This window comes from Nerophis lumbriciformis, linkage group LG04, assembly GCF_033978685.3.
Source record: "Nerophis lumbriciformis linkage group LG04, RoL_Nlum_v2.1, whole genome shotgun sequence".
Taxonomy (NCBI): Eukaryota; Metazoa; Chordata; class Actinopteri; order Syngnathiformes; family Syngnathidae; genus Nerophis; species Nerophis lumbriciformis.
The window spans coordinates 17,840,431-17,861,906 of NC_084551.2; the positions used below are offsets into that span (position 1 = coordinate 17,840,431).

The 21,476-nt window shown below is 39.0% G+C and overlaps 1 protein-coding gene across 1 annotated transcript in view; it reads right to left on the minus strand.

The window, feature by feature from the left end:
- LOC133597074 (zinc finger protein 236-like) overlaps nucleotides 1-21,476 on the minus strand; it is an 87,179-nt gene that overhangs the window by 35,248 nt on the left and 30,455 nt on the right. Inside the window, exons 7-15 of the mRNA XM_061949994.1 lie at nucleotides 15,764-15,886; nucleotides 15,040-15,207; nucleotides 13,441-13,621; nucleotides 12,952-13,224; nucleotides 11,412-11,615; nucleotides 11,170-11,302; nucleotides 7,111-7,371; nucleotides 4,842-5,068; nucleotides 1,225-1,326 (exon numbers count right to left, since the gene is read on the minus strand). Of these exons, the coding sequence (XP_061805978.1) occupies nucleotides 1,225-1,326; nucleotides 4,842-5,068; nucleotides 7,111-7,371; nucleotides 11,170-11,302; nucleotides 11,412-11,615; nucleotides 12,952-13,224; nucleotides 13,441-13,621; nucleotides 15,040-15,207; nucleotides 15,764-15,886 (1,672 nt within the window). The remainder of the gene's footprint in view (nucleotides 1-1,224; nucleotides 1,327-4,841; nucleotides 5,069-7,110; nucleotides 7,372-11,169; nucleotides 11,303-11,411; nucleotides 11,616-12,951; nucleotides 13,225-13,440; nucleotides 13,622-15,039; nucleotides 15,208-15,763; nucleotides 15,887-21,476) is intronic.

A 21,476-nucleotide genomic window follows, 5' to 3' on the forward strand; every position in this document is an offset into this window, starting at 1 on the left:
CTATAAGGCGGACTGTTGATTTATGAGAAAATTAAAGGATTTTAAGAGCGCGTTTTAGTCCGAAAAACAATCATTCATTTAAGTAGTCTGAAAAATACAGTAATTACAATCATTCATTTAAATAATCATTTCGGAACACACACAAATCACACATTTAAAGGAGCCTCATGTAAGAATTGCATGTCCAGTCATCATTCGAATACCTCTATAATGGATTACAGTAGTTCAGCAGGGATATGCTCATTTCAAAATGAGATTTACAGCCTCGAAATCTTGTTATTGTTTTAATTTCAATGTCCCGCCCTCCACCGTTTTAACCAATTAGAAAGTCTGTGTCATATCCAGGTTGCCAGGTACGCACCGCCCACTTCGTCTAGCTACTGCCACTGGTAAAGTTACTAAACATGTCAGACCTTAGTAAATCAAAAATGCCTCATTGCGATTCTCAACTTATTCATGACAAAGCCAGGAACAAAACGAGGATTTGTATTGAGGATGCCTTTTTTAAAGATGGAGACGATTTTTTTCATCTGACGCCAAACTTGCTAATTTCCTCCTTGATAGGTAAGTAAGGCATTTACATTTTCTTATTACGGCTGTAATGGCAATTATGAAACGTATGGAGACAGTCAAATCACATAATTCCTCATTTGTGTTTGCATATTGTGGACTACATGCACCAAGTTATATGGCAATCTGAAAGGTTTGAAACAGTAGCCTATAGAGATACTTTGGTAAAATATCTCCTCTTTAGTTTGGGGCGTACATTAGGCTGCTGAAGCATGCTCTATTTACTTTCACCAGTATAACCATTGCTAGAGCTGGCTGTAGTTTGTTTTAGTCTTTGTTTTCTGATAGTACTGAAAATAACCATATGATTGCCATGTGTTTGATATTGTACGCAGGCATGACATACTTTTTCCTGAAAATAGTCTAATTTCTGTGTAAAATGTGATGTTAGAGTTTTGTTATTGACAAAACGCTTGTCTATTCAGCTATTATGGTCCCAGCACCTAAACCCAGCGGAAGTTTGAAGTTTCTTGGAGGAGCCAAGTCGATCCAGCTGGATTTGGCTGCGTATCTGGCAACCTTAGTCAGGGAGAGCGGGAGGGTACTACAGAATTTTGACCGTGATTGCAGTACTATTTCTGGCCAGATTCTTACATATGGCTCCTTTAAATATGCAAAAACTTAAAAAAACGTTAACATTTTTTGTCAACACACCTTGCGTTAAAGCTTGCTGGTCAAAAGTGGGCTGAGGAAGGGCCGCCGTTTCAAACTGGGTGATATTCTGAGACAAAGCATGTTGGGCAGTCACATATGAGTCTGTAAACATATAAAAACAGATACTATACATTAATACTCAGAATACACTACTGTATATAGTAGTGAATGTATTCATTGTACATACTCGAGAAGCTAAAACGACAAAGAGAAATTACAAAATACAAAACCCAAAACTAGTAAAGTTGGCACATTGTGTAATTCGTAAATAAAAACAGAATACAATGATTGGCAAATCCTTTTAAACTTATATTCAATTGAATACACTGAAAAGACAAGATATTTAATTAATGTTCGAACTGAAAAACTTATTTTTTTTGCAAATAATCATTAACTTAGAATTTAATGGCGGCAACACATTGCAAAAAAGTTGGCACAAGGGCATTTTTACCACTGTGCTACATCGCCTTTCCTATTCACAACACTCAGTAAATTATTGGTAACTGAGGAGACCAATTTTTTAAGCTTTTTAGGTGTAATGCTTTCCCATTCTTGCTATATGTACAGCTTAAGTTGTTCAACAGTCTGTCTTCGTTGTCGTATTTTACAGGTCTGGACTACAGGCAGGCCAGTTTAGTACCCACACTCTTTTACTAAGAAGCCACGCTGTTGTAACACGTGCAGAATGTGGCTTGGCATTGTCTTGCTGAAATAAGCAGGGGCGTCCATGAAAATGATGTTGCTTGGATGGCAACATAATTTGCTCAAAAACGTGTATGTACCTTTCAGCATTAATGGTGCCTTCACAGATGATGCCTTGGGCACTAATACACCCCCATACCATCACAGATCCTGGCTTTTGAACTTTGCACTTATAACAGTCCGGAAGGTTCTTTTCCTCATTGGTCCGGAGGACACAACGTCCACAGTTTCCAAAAACAATTTGAAATGTGGACTCTTCAGACCAAAGAACACTTTTCCACTTTGCAGCAGTCCATCTTAGAGGAGATCGGGCCCAGCGAAGCCGGTGGCGTTTCTGGGTGTTGTTGATAAATGGCTTTTGCTTTGCATAGTAGAGTTTTAAATTGCAGTTACAGATGTAGCGATGAACTGTAGTTGCTGACAGTGGTTTTCTGAAGTGTTCCTGAGCCCATGTGGTGATATCCTTTACACACTGATGTCGGTTTTTGATGCAGTACATCCTGAGGGATCAAATTCTTCGGCCTTGCCACTTAAAGTGCAGTGATTTGTCCAGATTCTCTGAACATTTTGATGATATTACGGACCGTAGATGGTGAAATCCCTACATTCCTTGCAATAGCTTGCTGAGAAATGTTGTTCTTAAACTGTTCGACAATTTGCTCATGCATTTGTTTACAAAGTGCTGAAACTCGCCCCATCCTTGTTTGTGAATGACTGAGCATTTCATGGAAGCTGCTTTTATACCCAATCATGGCACCCATCTGTTCCCAATTATTCTGTTCACCTGTGGGATGTTCCAAATAAGTGTTTGATAAGCATTCCTCAACTTTCTTAGTCTTTTTTGCCACTTGTGCCAGCTTTTTCGAAACATGTTGCAGGCATCAAATTCCAAATTAGCAAATATTTTCAAAACATAAAGTTTACCAGTTCGAACGTTAAGTATCTTGTCTTTGCAGTGTATTCAATTGAGTATAGGTTGAAAAGGATTTGCATTTCATTGTATTCTGTTTTTATTTACAATTTACACAATGTGCCAACTTCACTGGTTTTGGGTTATGTAGAAAAATAGTAATTAGCAGCAAAGCCTTGGACTACCAAAGACGTTTTAGAATGTTTATTTTTAGACGTGCATGTAAGTAAGTGTCATGAGGTCGTGACCAAGTTTGGTGACAAAAAACAAGAACAAAGAACACATTAGGCAGCATTTTTACATTAAACAGCTAATAATATGACTTAATGGCTATGAGTCACAGACTCTCAAACACTGCTTCTATGTGGCAGATCTCTTGGAAACCCAACCCGCACAGCACAAATGCAATTTATGCATTATACATTTCAAAGGATGTAATGGTGGAAAAAGTCGGTAAAGAAGAAATATGTAAAATATGCATGGAAACATGCTAGTCTTCAGGAGGATATTATTATGGAGCAAGTAAAATCACTATGACAACATCTCAGAAAATATTTTGACTGGCATCCTTTGAAGTGTATGAAAATGTGCAGGATAGTTAAAATATACTGTTGAAATAGTAGTATATTTCTTTTAAAAAATGGGGATTTTTGTTAAATATCAATGCACTCTTTCTTTAAGATGAACGCTAAATGTAGTCTGTACTCAAGAGATTTAATCAAATATTTCCAACTTTCCAACTACTGAACCTGACCAAAAGATGGCATGGCATGTCTTCTAGGGTGTTTTGGCCTTGAGAAATCAACAAAATTTGAAAAATGGAGTGACCATGTCAGAAGAAACTGGACAAATACTTTGTGTTTCTGAGGCACAGTGATATTAAAAACAAAAACAAAAATCTAATTAGTTTGACAGTATGACATAATTCAGGTTCTCCAGTATGAAACACCATAAGCCACATTCATCATGAACCCATTTCATTTCCTATTAAAGCTATTAATATTCCACCTTTTCTCAGGTTGTTGCTCTGTGTGAATAGCACTGATACAGAATGGGGTGTCAAGGACAACTAAGGCTGCAACAATTCATTGAATAAATTGATTATTTGATTAGAAAAAAGCACAATGTGGATTTTTTTGCCTTGATGATTTCTTTAATGAGTAAAATATGTAGACATGTTTTTTCCGCAAAACTGCTCCATTAGCGTGCACATGAGAGCGGATCCCCTACTGGTGATGTAGCTCGCGTTGCGGATATTGTGGCATGAGTGTGATGCGGGAACAGTGAGGTGGCTCAAAGAAAGAAAAACCTGACAAGGTGGAAAAAGAGCAAGAGGCCCATAGAAGATGAGAGAGAAGTTTTGCGATCATTTCAAACTGAAAATGACATACACTGTGGTGAAATGTTTGCACTGTCAAACTAAGCTGGCATTTCACAATAGGAACACATTGATGGTGCAGCACATTACCAGAAAGCATCCTTCATATTTAAGAGCAGCAAACAACCAGAAACAATGTAAAAGTGTATTTTGCCAGCTAACGCCATTATATATGTTTGATATGCATAACACGTTTCATTCAAACACATGGGGGCATGTGAGGACATGTTAGCATCTACAGTTTGCATGTTAATGCTAACGAGTTTTTTGTTGCAAAAATCAAACACTCCTCCAATTAATACCTTTCCAAATTTTTATTTAGCAGTTTTATCTATTACCTGTTTTTTGGAGGGTTTTTTTAACAGTGACGCTCCCTTGGTAAAAGTGCAATCTCAATGGTATCTGCATTTATAATAAGAAAGACTAAAAGTCATTAGAAAAATATTTTTTATTTGAAATATTTTCCCTAAAAGCCGCATTGAGCCTAAAAAAATGTTTTACTTACTAAAATAATGGACAGCTGCAGCCCTTAAGTTTGACAGAGCACTAAAGGAGTAAACAAAAGTATGTGCTGCTATATATCTAGCACTAATGCCTCTCAGTGACCAGGTGATATCTTCTTGTTACCTTCACCTTGTAGTGGTTGGTCAGTCATTGGTGCTTCAAGTGTCGTTTGGCTTCCGTTTACACCCTCTGCTTGGCCAAGACCCAGCATGTTTTCTTGCTCATTTGAATTTTCAGGTTGTTGCTGAAGCGTGTTGTCCTCCATGTCCACCTGCATTTCATGAGGCACAGTGCCAGCTCCAAGAGGGTCTTCCGCTGGCTGCGGCTGCAGCTGATGAGCCAGTTCATATCTGGGTTGGAGCAAAAACATAATACATATATTCATATTCATACTTAATATAGTAAATATACATATAATATTAATAATTTCTATATTCATATTCAAACATAATACATTTGACATATAAAATTAGCAATTAAATTGAACATTCCCCATTCTCATAACCAGCACCCTTCAACCAATATAATAACGATCCCTACTTCTCACATGACCAAAAAACCTCAGTCTTGCCTCTATAAACGTGCCTCCTAGACATTTAACATGGGCTGTTTGGACAGACGGACCGACGGCACTGACCAATTTGTATCTCAATGAAGTCACCAAGAGTAACACAAGAGTCCTCGTTACTGTCCTCTGTGGCTCTGCAGGAGATATGTGTTTTGGGCCCTTAATCACTTCAGCTCCCTCTCCTGGCGCCTCTCCACGGAGCCATCCACGCTCAGAGCTTATGCATGTACCATTTCACCACCAAGGATTTACAGTTACTATCTACAGCCCTTATATGTCAGGGCTGTTCTCACTACCGTCTTGCACTGACCTAAACAAAATACGGCCCATGGGCCGCATACTAAGTGTTAAGTGTTTAAATTCAGTCCGCCGAACGTCTCCAAATGATTTATTTGAAACCTTTAACAATATCATGTGCAGTACCGGTTTCAAATTACTGTAAGTCTTAAACTACAGAAAGTTTTCCAATGGTTGGAATCTGCTCTTCTGGTTGATATATAGGTTACTATGGTAATCATATGCACTACGTCACAGAAGATCCTGAAAGATGAGGCACTAAGCAGAGTGGGCAAGGTTTGTATACAGCACAGTTTTCAAGACAGACACGGAAGCAGATGTTTACAACCATCTTTTTTCCGCTTATCTGAGGTCGGGTCCCGGGGGCAGCAGCCTAAGCAGAGAAGCCCAGACTTCCCTCTGCCCAGCCACTTCGTCCAGCTCTTGCCGGGGGATCTTAAGGTGTTCCCAAGCTAGCCAGGAGACATAGTCTCCCCAACATGTCCTGGGTCTTCCCCGTGGCCTCCTACCAGTCGGACGTACCCTAAACACCTCCCCAGGGAGGCGTTTGGGGGGCGTCCTGACTAGATGCCTAAACCACCTCATCTGGCTCCTCTTGATGTGGAGGAGCAGCATGACAGAACTTCTCACCTTATCTCTAAGGGAGAGCCCCGTCACGAGACAGAGAAAACTAATTTTGGCCGCTTGTACCCGTTATCTTGACCATTCGGTCATAACCCAAAGCTCATGACCATAGGTGATGATAGGAACGTAGATCAACCGGTAAATTGAGAGCAAGCTTTGCCTTCCTGCTCAGCGCCTTCTTCACCACGACGGATCGATACAGGCTCCGCATCACTGCAGATGCCGCACCAATCCGCCTCTCAATCTCACGATCCACTTTTCCCTCACTTGTGAACAAGACTTTGAGGTACTTGAACTCCACGTTGAGCAGGATGTCCTCCCCAACCTGGAGCATTTGCACTCAACCTTTATGCTCCCTCCTGTGAGTGGTGAGCCCACTGGAGGGAGGACCCATGTTGCCTCTTCGGGCTGTGCCCGGCCACCAGGCGCTTGCCATCGAGCCCCACATCCAGGCCTAAATCCAGACAAGAGCCCTGTTGAACCGCGTCCGGACGAGGGAAATCTGTTTCCTCGATTGTGTCTTTTCATTGAGATCTTTGAGGTGCTCTTTGTCTGGTCCCTCACGTAGCACCTGTTTGTCCTGGGAGACCAGGGGGCATAGAAGCCCACATACAACATAGCTTTTAGGATCATTGGGACACTTAAACTCCTCTACCACGTTAAGGTGGCCGCTCAGAGGATATTTACAATTAAATTCTTCAAAACATACCCATACCCAGATATGTGGATGTTTTATTTTTACCCTTTGCGGTTATCTCCTCTCGAGCTCATTTATTCTCTTTTGTATAGTTAGTCATATTAAAGTGTCTTAAATAAATAAGTAAGTACCGGTACAGAGAAAAGCCTGTAGATGCTAACAGAATTTTCACACAAAAATGGACTAAAAAAAATATCTCCTCCAACCTGTGTGTCTTCATGTGTTTTCTACAGTTTGGAGATGACTTGAAGGTTTTTTGGCAGTAAGGGCACATGTAAGGTCGTAGGTCACTGTGGGTTGTCATGTGGCGCCGCAGGCTACCGCTGGTGGTGAACGTTGTGTCGCACATGACACACTTGTACGCCTTAAGTCCTGAGTGGGTTCTGATATGGGCTTTGAGAACCCCTGAAGATGCGAAACCTCGACCGCACTGCGAACACTTGTATGGTCTTTCTCCTGTATGAGACCTAAGGTAGGTGAGAAAAAAACAATATAAACTAGTAAAGCTCTCAAAGAGCGCAGACCTCCGCCAGGAATACCTCATAATAGAAAACAAGTCCTGAATCCAGACGGTGATCCGGATCACCCCTGATATATAACCACTTGTTTCTTGTCTTATTTCTGACATTTCCTTAAATTTTTATCAAAATGTGCACAGCATTTTTTAAGCTATTTGTAGCGGAATGAAAGAAATGGAGTGAAGCTTCTTGACAGTCATCCACTATATTTGTCTGTTTGAGTGGAGACTGGGCCACAAGCATACGTATACACACAGAAGTTGAAGTTTGTAACGTAAACGTAAGATAACGATGTAGAAATAATCCGGATCGGTCCTAAAATCTAATGAATTGTTTAGGGCTGCAACGATTCATCAATTAATGAGAAAAAAGCTTTAATCTGTATTTCGTTGCTTCAATGATTCGTTTAAATAGAAAAATTTATAAAATCCATTATTTCTTGAAGCCTGCCGCAAAAGAGTGCACATGAGTGCGGTGCAACTACGGCGATATAGATCATGTTTGGTGGGGTGGTGAGGAGTATCGAGAGAGTTGGCTCATGGCTCAAAGAAGAGGGAGAAAGAGAGGAAATGGCCCAAAGAAGACAACATAACCTGTCTAAGGTTTTGCAATATTAAATGTATCATTCAGATTTAAGAGCTGTCAACAACTAGAAACAAGGTTAAAGTCTATTTTGGTAGCGAATGCCATTTTATCATAGTTTATTATAGAGTATTTTAGGTAAGTTCTTTATTTATTATCTATTACCTGTTTATATATATATATATATGTATATATATATATATATATATATATATATATATATATATATATATATATATATATATATATATATATATACACACACACACATATATATATATATACACACAGGTAAAAGCCAGTAAATTAGAATATTTTGAAAAACTTGATTTATTTCAGTAATTGCATGCAAAAGGTGTAACTTGTACATTATATTTATTCATTGCACACAGACTGATGCATTCAAATGTTTATTTCATTTAATTTTGATGATTTGAAGTGGCAACAAATGAAAATCCAAAATTCCGTGTGTCACAAAATTAGAATATTACTTAAGGCTAATACAAAAAAGGGAGTTTTAGAAATGTTGGCCAACTGAAAAGTATTAAAATGAAAAATATGAGCATGTACAATACTCAATACTTGGTTGGAGCTCCTTTTGCCTCAATTACTGCGTTAATGAGGCGTGGCATGGAGTCGATGAGTTTCTGGCACTGCTCAGGTGTTATGAGAGCCCAGGTTGCTCTGATAGTGGCCTTCAACTCTTCTGCGTTTTTGGGTCTGGCATTCTGCATCTTCCTTTTCACAATACCCCACAGATTTTCTATGGGGCTAAGGTCAGGGGAGTTGGCGGGCCAATTTAGAACAGAAATACCATGGTCCGTAAACCAGGCACGGGTAGATTTTGCGCTGTGTGCAGGCGCCAAGTCCTGTTGGAACTTGAAATCTCCATCTCCATAGAGCAGGTCAGCAGCAGGAAGCATGAAGTGCTCTAAAACTTGCTGGTAGACGGCTGCGTTGACCCTGGATCTCAGGAAACAGAGTGGACCGACACCAGCAGATGACATGGCACCCCAAACCATCACTGATGGTGGAAACTTTACACTAGACTTCAGGCAACGTGGATCCTGTGCCTCTCCTGTCTTCCTCCAGACTCTGGGACCTCGATTTCCAAAGGAAATGCAAAATTTGCATGGTTGGGTGATGGTTTGGGGTGCCATGTCATCTGCTGGTGTCGGTCCACTCTGTTTCCTGAGATCCAGGGTCAACGCAGCCGTCTACCAGCAAGTTTTAGAGCACTTCATGCTTCCTGCTGCTGACCTGCTCTATGGAGATGGAGATTTCAAGTTCCAACAGGACTTGGCGCCTGCACACAGCGCAAAATCTACCCGTGCCTGGTTTACGGACCATGGTATTTCTGTTCTAAATTGGCCCGCCAACTCCCCTGACCTTAGCCCCATAGAAAATCTGTGGGGTATTGTGAAAAGGAAGATGCAGAATGCCAGACCCAAAAACGCAGAAGAGTTGAAGGCCACTATCAGAGCAACCTGGGCTCTCATAACACCTGAGCAGTGCCAGAAACTCATCGACTCCATGCCACGCCGCATTAACGCAGTAATTGAGGCAAAAGGAGCTCCAACCAAGTATTGAGTATTGTACATGCTCATATTTTTCATTTTCATACTTTTCAGTTGGCCAACATTTCTAAAAATCCCTTTTTTGTATTAGCCTTAAGTAATATTCTAATTTTGTGACACACGGAATTTTGGATTTTCATTTGTTGCCACTTCAAATCATCAAAATTAAATGAAGTAAACATTTGAATGCATCAGTCTGTGTGCAATGAATAAATATAATGTACAAGTTACACCTTTTGAATGCAATTACTGAAATAAATCAAGTTTTTCAAAATATTCTAATTTACTGGCTTTTACCTGTATATATATATATATATATATATATATACACACAAGACATTAGATGGTGTCCGTTTATGTGTGTACACACACACACACACACACACACACACACACAGTGTATATATATATATATATATATATATATATATATATATATACACACACACACAGTATATATATATATATATATATATATATATATATATATATATATATATATATATATATATATATATATACATACACATATACATATATATATATATATATATATATATATATATATATATATATATATATATATATATATATATATATATATACACACACAACTAAGATATAGTGATGCTACAATGCCAAAAGTGCAATTTCAATATTATGTGAATTTATAAGAAGAATAAGGGTCATCAGAAAAATATTTGTTTATTTTGACTATTTTCCTTAAAAGATGCATTGAGGCTGCAAAGTGTGTTTCATTTGATTACCGTACTCGATTATTAAAACGACAGCTGCAGCCCTAGACTTATTTCTTATCACATTACAGACATTTCCTGAAAGTTCCTAAAATGCTGTTTTACTTGTATAGCCCTTTTCTACCTTCAAGGTACTCAAAGCACTTTGGCACCTTCACCTACTGATGACTGATGACGCAGCATTAGGAGCAACTGGGGGTTCAATATCTTGCTCAAGGATACTGCGACGTGGTCACAGGGGGACTGAGGATCGAACATGAAACCTTCTGGTTGGGAGACAACCAATCTACCACCTGAGCCATGCTGCTCCTAAGTTTGTTAAGTTGGCCTGTAACTGTGTGAGCTATCTATAGTGAAATGAAACAGAGTTAACACTCTTGGTAAGTTATCCACCGTTTTAGTCTCTGCTAGCCTATACACGAACAGAAACGTAAACGTAAGGTATCATAGTAGAAATGATCAGGTTCAAGCCCAAAATCTAATAAATTGTTTCTTATCCCATTTCTGTCATTTCCTGAAAAGTTTCATGGAGGTCCACCCATAACTTTTTGATTTATTTTGCCAACTAACAGACAAGACAAAGCAACAGCGACCATCACATAACCTTCAGACGGAAGTAACAATATTAGCAATATTAGCTTCACTTATTTTTTATTTTCCTGCTTTTAGTCTTTAAGAATTTTATATTCTCAACATTTAAGATGGAAACAAGGAATGTAGCTAATCTCAATTCTACAGTTTTACAACAATCTCAGATTTGATCTGTGACTTTAACATATTAGTAAATGACTAAAGCAAAAACTTGCAAACAGTTATTAAAAAACTAGTCTCACCTAACATGCTGCTTCAGATGGCTAGACTTCTTATAAGCCTTATTGCAGAACTGGCACTTATATGGCCTATCAGTGCCCACCACCTCCAGGTACTGCTGGAAAGCCAGGCGAGGGTTCTGAGATGGGATGAGGCCTGTAAGGCAAAATGTAAACAACAAACATTGGTTATCAATGTGCAATATTAGAACATACTATTCATATGCAGGTGAGAAACACGTTTTTCTTTGAAACTGAGGACTTACCAAAGTCAGTAATAAGAATGGGCTCTTGCAGTGGGATGTCAGGTAAGGGTAAATTGTTCTTTGACACTTTAGCTTTGTTTGCTTTTCGTGGAAACTTGTGCTTCTTCTGCTGCAAGTTTTTAAAATGAGAGGCTATATGTGTTTTTCTGTGTCCTGATGTGCGAAAGATCTTATCACAGTGAGGGCAGGAGAAAGGACGAACACCTAGTAAAAGTAAGAACATGAACATTTGGCATTATATAATTGTGCTCACTTTGACACATGCCCTTAAAATTAACCTTTCAAAAGGTTAGTAGTATCACATGGAAGGAATTCTTAACTAGAATGGCCCTTGGTGAAAGGCAGACTGCCACCAAAACAGTCCTATTCAGTTTGCACCTATAAATAACTTTGTTTCATGACATGTCCAAGTCCTGTGGACATTCATTAAATAGTTTTTGCATAATTCTGTTAACTAAAAAAGGAGATTACAACAACATTTCCTAATAGCGAAAAAAAAATGGAATTGGGTAAAACATTTTGTTTTGGGACTTATGATGATTTTCCTCTTTTCTCACTTACAAAAGTTTTTACAATGTTGGATAGTCGTGTTTAATAATGCCATAACGTCAAATCATAAGTGTCAAGCATTTTGGCGTGATGCCTCGGTTCATGGGATTTCGCAGTCTGGTTACATCGTGACGTCAGAGCGAGGTGGACATACTTATCCAGAGGGAGGAGGTACTCCCACTCTGCTTCAGGCTACAAGGAAATACAAAAAAAGGTAGAATAAAGTATTATTTTCATCTAATCTTGGCATGCACACAATAACACCGACGTGTAAGATGCAGTGACATAAATGCTGCTAAAAGCAGCTTTTTATGCAGGATTCTCAATCGATTGGAGAGTGTGCAGGTGAATCTATAAAATATTTATGAAGTTTATTTTTGACAGTGTCTGGGAAAAAAAATAGTGTACAATTTCAAAAGATACATTTTGATACCTTTGGAGAGGGTGGGACGTGGTTTCATTTGCAATCTGAGAACGCCTCCAGAATCGAACATCTTGTAGACAGACTCAAAAAACGGGTAATAAAAGTGACTGTGGAGCAAAATTTACGCAAAATTTATACCAAATCATATCCGAAACATTTTTCTGGATCACAATGATGTATTTTAAATGTATATGAAAATCATCATAGGTCCCCTTTAAAGAGAAACAGACACTCTGAGGCAGTTATCGTTGATGGGTACAGGGCGACACCATGGCACTGAAAAGGCTATTTCTCTGAGTTTGAATGAGAAAGGTGACATGGTGGTGTCACTCATGACAGACATGTAGTTAAGTAATTCTGAAATCAAATACAAATTATATAACACAAACCTTTTGGGTGAGGTAAATTTGGCCTCCTAAAGAAGAACTTCACAGCTTATATTGACTGCTTACCCAAAATAGAATAGGCTAGGATACCTTATTTATCCCACAATGTTAATGCATTGTTTAGTGAATGTAAATTGCAAAAGTCCAAAAGCAAAAGAGAATGTAAAATGAACCTCCTTACCTGTATGCAGGCGCATATGCACCTTCATGCTACCAGAAGTGGAGAAACACTTCAGGCAGCACTGACACTCAAATGCCTTTATGCCCGTATGAGTTTTCATATGCGCTGTGAGGGTACTCTTGACAGCAAATGCTCTGAAGCACTGTTTGCACTTGAAAGGCTTCTCGTGGGTGTGGATGCGGATGTGGCGGACAAGGTCACTCGGCTTCTTGAATTCCTTGGAGCAATATGGGCAGCCATGCCAGCGGACGCCATTCTCCTCCCTGATGGATCCTAAAGAAGGAAAGCGAGGTCCAGAGCAAAATGTTTAATCAATTTGTTGAAGCATAGAACCATGTTGATTCTAAACCAGACTGGTACTTTTACTTATAATTAACATAACATGTTTTTAAAATGACAACATTAATTAAAGTTGAAATGTTTATAGTAACTAGTCACAGTAACTATGATTTAAAAAACTGTTTGTTTTAGTCTACTATGCTTCCATACCTGGCATTTGAACAGGTTTCTTAAAAATGCTTCTTTTTCTTTCTCTGGAAACTTTATCTGGAAGCGACGTCTTTTTCACCACCACATTGGAACCCTCGGATGCCTGGTTCTGAGGCTTTCTGTCACTGCCATTCTCATTTTGTGTTGGTGCCACACTCAGTCCGCTGTTCTCCAAAGCTTGCTACAAAAATGGAATCCTATTTAGTTCCAAGAAAATCCATTTGGAAATACACATTAGGTGGAAATCGTGGGTACCCTTATGCAAAGAAGGAAAAACCCATAAAAATCACAGAGGTAATTAGAAACTGACAATATTATTTGATAATGATTTACAAAAAAATGAATGCATGGAAATCAGACATTGTTTCTGAATTGTGACTTTTAACCTTATATTTTATTGTGCAACCTTTTCAAATAATAATTACTGCACTCAAGCACTTCCAATAACTCTCATTATGACTCCAGCATCTGTGGACATGTATTCTGGCCCACTCCTCAAGAACAAACTGATCCAGCTCTCAGGTTTGAAGGATGCCTTCTCAAGAATGCATGTTTCATCTCTTGCAAAATATGTTCATAGATTTAAATCAGTTTCAGGGTCAGGACCAGTCATTTAGAAATTAGCTGATTATGTTAACTGTGCTGTCCAATTGTTATATCTGGTTTTCTTATGACACTCCTGAGTCTCATTTGCAAGTATTAGAGATTAAACAAATAAAATTGAACATCGTGCAAATGTTCAGTTAATTCAACTTGAAATATGATATAAACTCATTACATGCAAAGTGAGATAGGTCAATCCTTTTATTTTTTACAATTTTGATTATCATGGAACCCCCGCAACCCCGAATGGGACAAGCGGTAGGAAATGGATGGATGGCTTAGAGTTTTTGAAAACCCCAAATTTTCTGATATATTCAGTTTAAGGTTTTCATAAGCTATAAGCCATTGCATCACAATTATATCAAAAGAAGGCTGGAAATGTCTTAAGTTGCATGTTATGACCTAATGTCAAATATTAGTTTCACTTTGTAGATCTAATTGCTGGAATAAAAAAATATTAGCACAATATATATTTTTTTTAGTTCCACCTTTATATAGTGGACTTTGCATGCAGTTGCAATTCCAAGACATTAGATGGTAGTAGTGTATAGACTACGGTGTTTTGCCCAGCTAGAAAATAGCCTATAATATCACAAATGGCACTGTCTGAATTCTGTCAGCGACAGAATTTGGTCGGTGCCTGTAAAAGTACCAAATTTGGTATGCATCCCTAATTTTCTCAAATTGCCTTTTTTAAATTTCTTTAGTCTGTTTATTTCAGGGATCATTGTGGGTTTTGTTCTTTAATAGCAAGGTAGCAAAAAATTTATCCAGGTTTGTATCTTTTACTTCAAAAAATTGCAAAAAGATAACAGAAAGGATTGAAGACCCTGAAGAACAAAATATAAGGTTGTCTAAATTCATAACACTTTTGTTTACTGATTAATGAATGTAGAAATTGATACATATGTCATTGTAAATATTTATTTTCAAAATGTATATTTGTGCAGTATTACTATGATCAGCCACCAGCAGCCTGCAAAGTTCTGAACTTACTTGCAGGATGTCTTGGTTGATGGCAGTTTCCATGGTAATAGCTGGCTCTGGGGGTTGGGGCTGGGGTGTTTCTCCGCTGACTTGTTCAGAGAGTTCAAGAAGCTGCTGGATGACATCTGTGACTGCCTCTCCGCCCTCTGACCCCGCAGGACCTCCTGTGTCTGTCTCCTGTGGGACACATCACGATAAAGGAACAGTTATCAGAGGAAATAATTTAATTTAAATTTAAAGCAGAATAATTCCTGTAGATCTCATTGCTACACAATTACACCATGCTAGTACATTGCTCCGTATTATGCTGTATTATGGTCTCTGTGATTTTTTCATTACTTTTTTCGCTGCATGGGAAGGTGCAAAATATTACAAGGCATTTACTCATTATACTGTATGTGTATATATATATATTTTATTCCACTATTTTGGGATGAACAGTATTTAACGGTAAAAGTGTTGAAATAGTTATAAAAACAAAAACTAATTTAAGCAAGTGGAATTGTCTAATGAAAAGCACAGCTGTTATTTTTCAGATACCAAGGGGGGAAAAATGTTGCTTTTCATTGGAAAAAAATAAAATGTATAATTAAAAAGACTTGTATATGTTTTATGGCTGATTTTGTCATGTATTACAACACTGTTGGTTAGAAAATTAGGTTCACAGGCCATAAAGAAACCAATTCATTTACACCACAACAAAAACTTCAATGTACAGTGAGCCAATTATTACCGAAGCGCTGGACGGTACATCGATCACCGATATGTGCATCTTGCTGATGTGTGCGTTCAAACTGCCCAACTTCTTAAATACACAGCTGCAGTCCAAACACGGAAACAACGGCACACCTCTTGCCTGTAAAAGAATAACACCAATAACATATGATTGTGTTCTCTTTTGTCTCTCAGTTGAACCAATAATCTACTACCTTATTAATACACTTGAACAAATAGGGGTTTTGTCATTCTAAAACCTTAATTCTAGCCTGATTTAGCCATTCCTTTACCACTTTTGACGTGTGTTTGGGGTCATTGTCCTGTTTGAGCACCCAACTGCGCCCAAGACCCAACCTGCGGGCTGATGATTTTAGGTTATCCTGAAGAATTTGGAGGTAATCCTCCTTTTTCATTGTCCCATTTAAAGCACCAGTTCCATTGGCAGCAAAACAGGCCCAGAGCATAATACTACCACCACCATGCTTGATGGTAGGGATGGTGTTCCTGGGATTAAAGGCCTTACCTTTTCTCCTCCAAACATATTGCTTGGTATTGTGGTCAAACAGCTCAATTTGTGCTTCATCTGACCACAGAACCTTCCTCCAGAAGGTCTTATCTTTGTTCATGTGATGTCAGATGAACACACACACACACACACACACACACACACACACACACACACACACACACACACACACACACACACACACACACACACACACACACACACACACACACACACACACACACACACACAGTTGGGGCAAAACAATATTTAGACAGCCACCAATTGTGCAATTTCTCCCACTTAAAAAGATGAGAGAGGCCTGTATTTTTCATCATAGGTACACTTCAGCTATGAGAGACAGAATGGGAGAAAATAATCCAGGAAATCACAGGATTTTTTTTATGAATTAATTGGTAAATTCCTCTGTAAAATGAGTATTTGGTCACTTACAAACAAGCAAGATTTCTGGCTTTCACAGACCTGTAACTTCTTCTTTAAGAGGCTCCTCTGTCCTCTACTTGTTACCTGTATTAATGGCACCTGTTTGGCCCCGTTATCAGCATAAAAGACATATATCCAAAACCTCAAACAGTCACACTCCAAACTCCACTATGCCCAAGACCAAAGAGCTGTCAAAGGACACCAGAAACTAAATTGTACACCTGCACCAGGCTGGGAATACTGAATATGCAATAGGTAAGCAGCTTCGTGTGAAGAAATCGACTGTGGGAACAACTATTAGAAAACGGAAGACATACAAGACCACTGATAATCTCCTTCGATCTGGGGCTGCATGCAAGATCTCACCCTGTGGGGTCAAAATTATCACAAGAACAGTGAGCAAAAATCCCAGAATCACACAGGGGGACCGAGTGAATGACCTGCAGAGAGCTGGGACCAAAGTAACAAAGTAACTATCAGTACACACTACGCCGCCAAGGACTGAAACTTTGCAGTGCCAGACGTATCCCCCTGCTTAAGCCAGTACATGTCCAGGCCCGTCTGACGTTTGCTAGAGAGCATTTGGATGATCCAGACAAGTATTGGGAGAATGTCATATTGTCAAATGAAAGCAAAATATAACTTTTTGGTAAAAACTCAACTTGTGTTTGGAAGAGAAGGAATGCTGAGTTGCTTCCAAAGAACACACTACCTACTGCGAAGCATGGAGGTAGTAGTATTTTATATTTTCTTGTATTTAAGTGAAGTCATTTATAAAAGGTAAAAATAGTAGGCTATATTATAGGCTAACAGGAGCTAACCATACAACAGCTAAGTACGCAATAGCACACAAGCTAGACATACCGGTACATAATAAGGGTTCTTAAACAATACTGCAGTCTAACACACAACATTTATCAATGTTGTATATTATATACAGATACAAAGTCCCAAAGGCAGAAGAATATTAAAAAGAATCCAGTAACAAACGTGTCGGCCTCATTCAATTTACTGTGTTATTCCCTTAATTCAATGAATTATTCTGACTACTAGCTGTCACCAAAATATACTTCAAAAGCATACATCTGTCAGTTTTATTCATACCTACCAATAATTCTCTGAGTAATTCCACTTGATTAAACCTTTTCTAACATTACACACTACAAATAATAAAAGTATGTACTTTTATGCCTTAAGGTTAATGTTTTTCATACCTACTATTGTTCTCTGTTTAACTAAACCCTCTTAACATTCCATCCATCCATGTTCTATTGCTTGTCATTCAACACGTTAAAATTATTAGTACGGTATGTACTATGATTCCTGCTGATATCGTATCGGATTAATATTGGTATCGGCCAACATTGAAGGCTCCAATATCAGTATTGTATCGGAAGTGAAAAAGTTGTAGCAGGTCACTCCTAATAACTAACCAGTGTGATGTGGCCCCCAATGAAAACACATTTGACACCCCTAAAAAACTCTGTGTTTCTCAGTTTGTAGAAACACACATTCGAGTGTACCTGGGACATTATATAAAATCAAAAATCAAACCCATCCATCCATTTTCTACCGCTTATTCCCTTTGGGGTCGCGGGGGGCGCTGGAGCCTATCTCAGCTACAATCGGGCGGAAGGCGGGGTACACCCTGGACAAGTCGCCACCTCATCACAGGGCCAACACAGATAGACAGACAACATTCACACTCACATCCACACACTAGGGCCAATTTAGTGTTGCCAATCAACTTATCCCCAGGTGCATGTCTTTGGAGGTGGGAGGAAGCCGGAGTACCCGGAGGGAACCCACGCAGTCACGGGGAGAACATGCAAACTCCACACAGAAAGATCCCGAGCCCGGGATTGAACCCAAGACTACTCAGAATGTAATTCATGTTTTAACATTGTTCCTATTGTGTAACAGCTTGGGCTCAAGCATTGCACTCAATGCTGAGACCCTGAACATTATGGATACAAAGCCCATACTTTGGCATGACTGTCAAATATTGAAAAAACACAATCAATTAAATTATGAAAGCTTTATTGATTCCTAAATGTATTGTCTGACTCCTTATTGGGAGGGCCGATGTTTGACTTTGAAACACCTTGCTCTGTAATAATGTACAAAGTTCAAGGCAATTTGGAAAGTCAATTTTTTCACTAATATGTGAACAGGAGCATTTTTTAATTAGGAAATAAGCGCTCACTTTTGGAGTGAGGATGCACGTGAGGGCAAATGAAAGTGGAGGATAAGAGAAAACGTAGCACCGCCTACATAGGTTGGCTTTATGATTGATGATTGTCTGAGTAGTCCCTTGACACATGACAGTAAAGACATCTTCATGGAGGTCAAACAAGTAGCAATTTTCAAGATCAGGCGAAGGACAACAACTAATGCCGTGGAAACAGATGTCAAGGATGCAGGGTGTAAGAGGGTATATATTGAGAAATCTAAACACGGATAAAAAAAAAAGGCATGACTGAAATGTGCAGTATGAAAAAGAAAACTAAAACATGGGTATAGGATTTTTCAGTGTAGTAGGTAAATGTCCAGTGTGTGCAACTTAGATTGCAACCACGTTCAATAAGTGTCTGTTGAGAGTCAGCCTGAATTTACCAGAAATGCACTTTACAAAGTGGAGATAATTCCATTTCCTCCACACAGCAGCTCCAACCCATTTTAAATTTCCCTTTTCAAATATTCAGAAGAGCCCTTCAAAAAGGCCTTATTGAAATATTCTCAGTCTATCAAGCTTTGCTGCTTTATTGCACAGAATATTATATTGTGCATCAATGGAGGTCACTGCTTTACAATGAGGTTGCCAGAGCCTTCCCCAAGTGACAACCACCCACATCAGGGGACTTAACCGAGGAGCAAACCTCCTCAAAAAGAGATTAACGACAGAGCCATTTAGTGATTATCATCATTATTCAATAGAGGTATAAAAATTGGTTGTTATATCTATATTATATTCCAAACATTTAAATATATAGATCTGTGCTTCGCAAGTTTGCTTTCCAGAAGATAGGTATTGATCTTAGATTGTTTTAAAAAGGAATAGATTGATTTTATTGATACTAGAAAAAGGAAAATATGCATTGTCCAGTATCCAGTATTAATTTCACAGTCACACGGCTTGATTTTGTTTGCGGAAAAAGTCACTGAATTGATTTCAACTCATCGTTTCGGATTGTATCATTCTGAAAAAAGTAACATTGTCCCTGAATCGTATTGGCAATCATAAATTCTGAAGTGCATTGAATCAAATCATTACACCCCTATCATTCAAACAGAAGCAAGATAACTTTCAAATTTTTCCATAACAAATGTTCTCATTCTCAATCGTTCACAGTCCAACTACAGTGCTGATTTATTGTCAACTGAAAAGACAAAAAAATATGAAAACATCACGTGTCTATGAATGTTCTCATTCAACCAGGTCATTGTCATTTCAGAGCAGTGAAGCTATAGTTTCATTCGCCGTCACCTCCTTGTTCACCTGTATTCCAGCCCTGGATGCAGTAGAGAAAGTGAGGCAACGTCTACTAGGTATTCGCATCTTGCACGATAGATCCACACTAAACCCAGAACAGATTTGCCTTTTGCTGGAACTTGGTCTTAACACTACATACTTTCAATTAATGGTAACGTTTTACAGACAAAAACATGGTTGTGTCATGGGATCACTTTTATCCCCAATAGTAGCAAACCATTACATGGAGGACATGGGAAAGAAAGCGTTGAGCTCTTTTAAGGGAACAGCACCAAGTCATTGGTACAGATATGCGGATGACACATGGGTGAAAATCAGAAACCAAGAAGTGCAGGCACCGAGCACATTAACTCAGTAGACAAAAAAAATAAAGTTCACGCGTGAGGATGTCAAAGACAGTGTGTTGCCTTTTTTTGGACTGTGATCTCCACATTGGAGAAAACAGGGGCCTCCATGTTGGGGTGTACCGAAAACCCACACATACCGATCAATACCTACATTTTGACTCACACCACCCACTGGAACACAAACTGGGCGTTATCAGAACCCTACAACACAGAGCTGATGATATTCCGACCAGCTAACAGGCCAAAGAGAAAGAGCATAGGTGTTTGAGGTAAGCCCTCAAAACCTGTAGTTTCCCCAGCTGGTCGTTTGTGAAAAGTGCATCCATTTCCAGAAATAACAAGAACAGAGTGGATGAGGAGACAAAAGGTGACATTCTATATGTATCAGGTCTATCTGAGAAACATTTTTAACCAACACAACATCCCTGTACACTTCAAACCAGCCAGCACTCTGAGACGGAGACTGGTGCATCCTAAAAACCGGACACACCAGACCCACAAAAAAAAATCTGGTGTATGCTATCCAGTATAATGATGAATGCACTGATTCATATATTGGGGAAACAAAAACAACAACTAAGCCGACACATGGCACAGCATAGACGGGTAAACGCTTCAGGCCAAGACTCAGCTGTCTACCTGCACCTCAGGTAGAAACAGCACTCCTTCGAGAACAAAAATGTACAGATTCTGGACAGGGAGGGCGGATGGTACGAAAGAGGAGTAAGGGAAGCCATCTATGTCAAGGTTAAAAAAACATCCATGAAGAGAGGAGGTGGTCTACGACACCACCTGTCTCCCACATACAACACCGTCCTTTCAACCATTCCTAAAAGACTCTGCAATTTAGCCTCCAACAAAAAACAGGAGTTAGAAACATTCTGGTAACAGAAGGTGACCAGAATGCCATTTGGACCATTTGTTTACAACTGAATGAAAT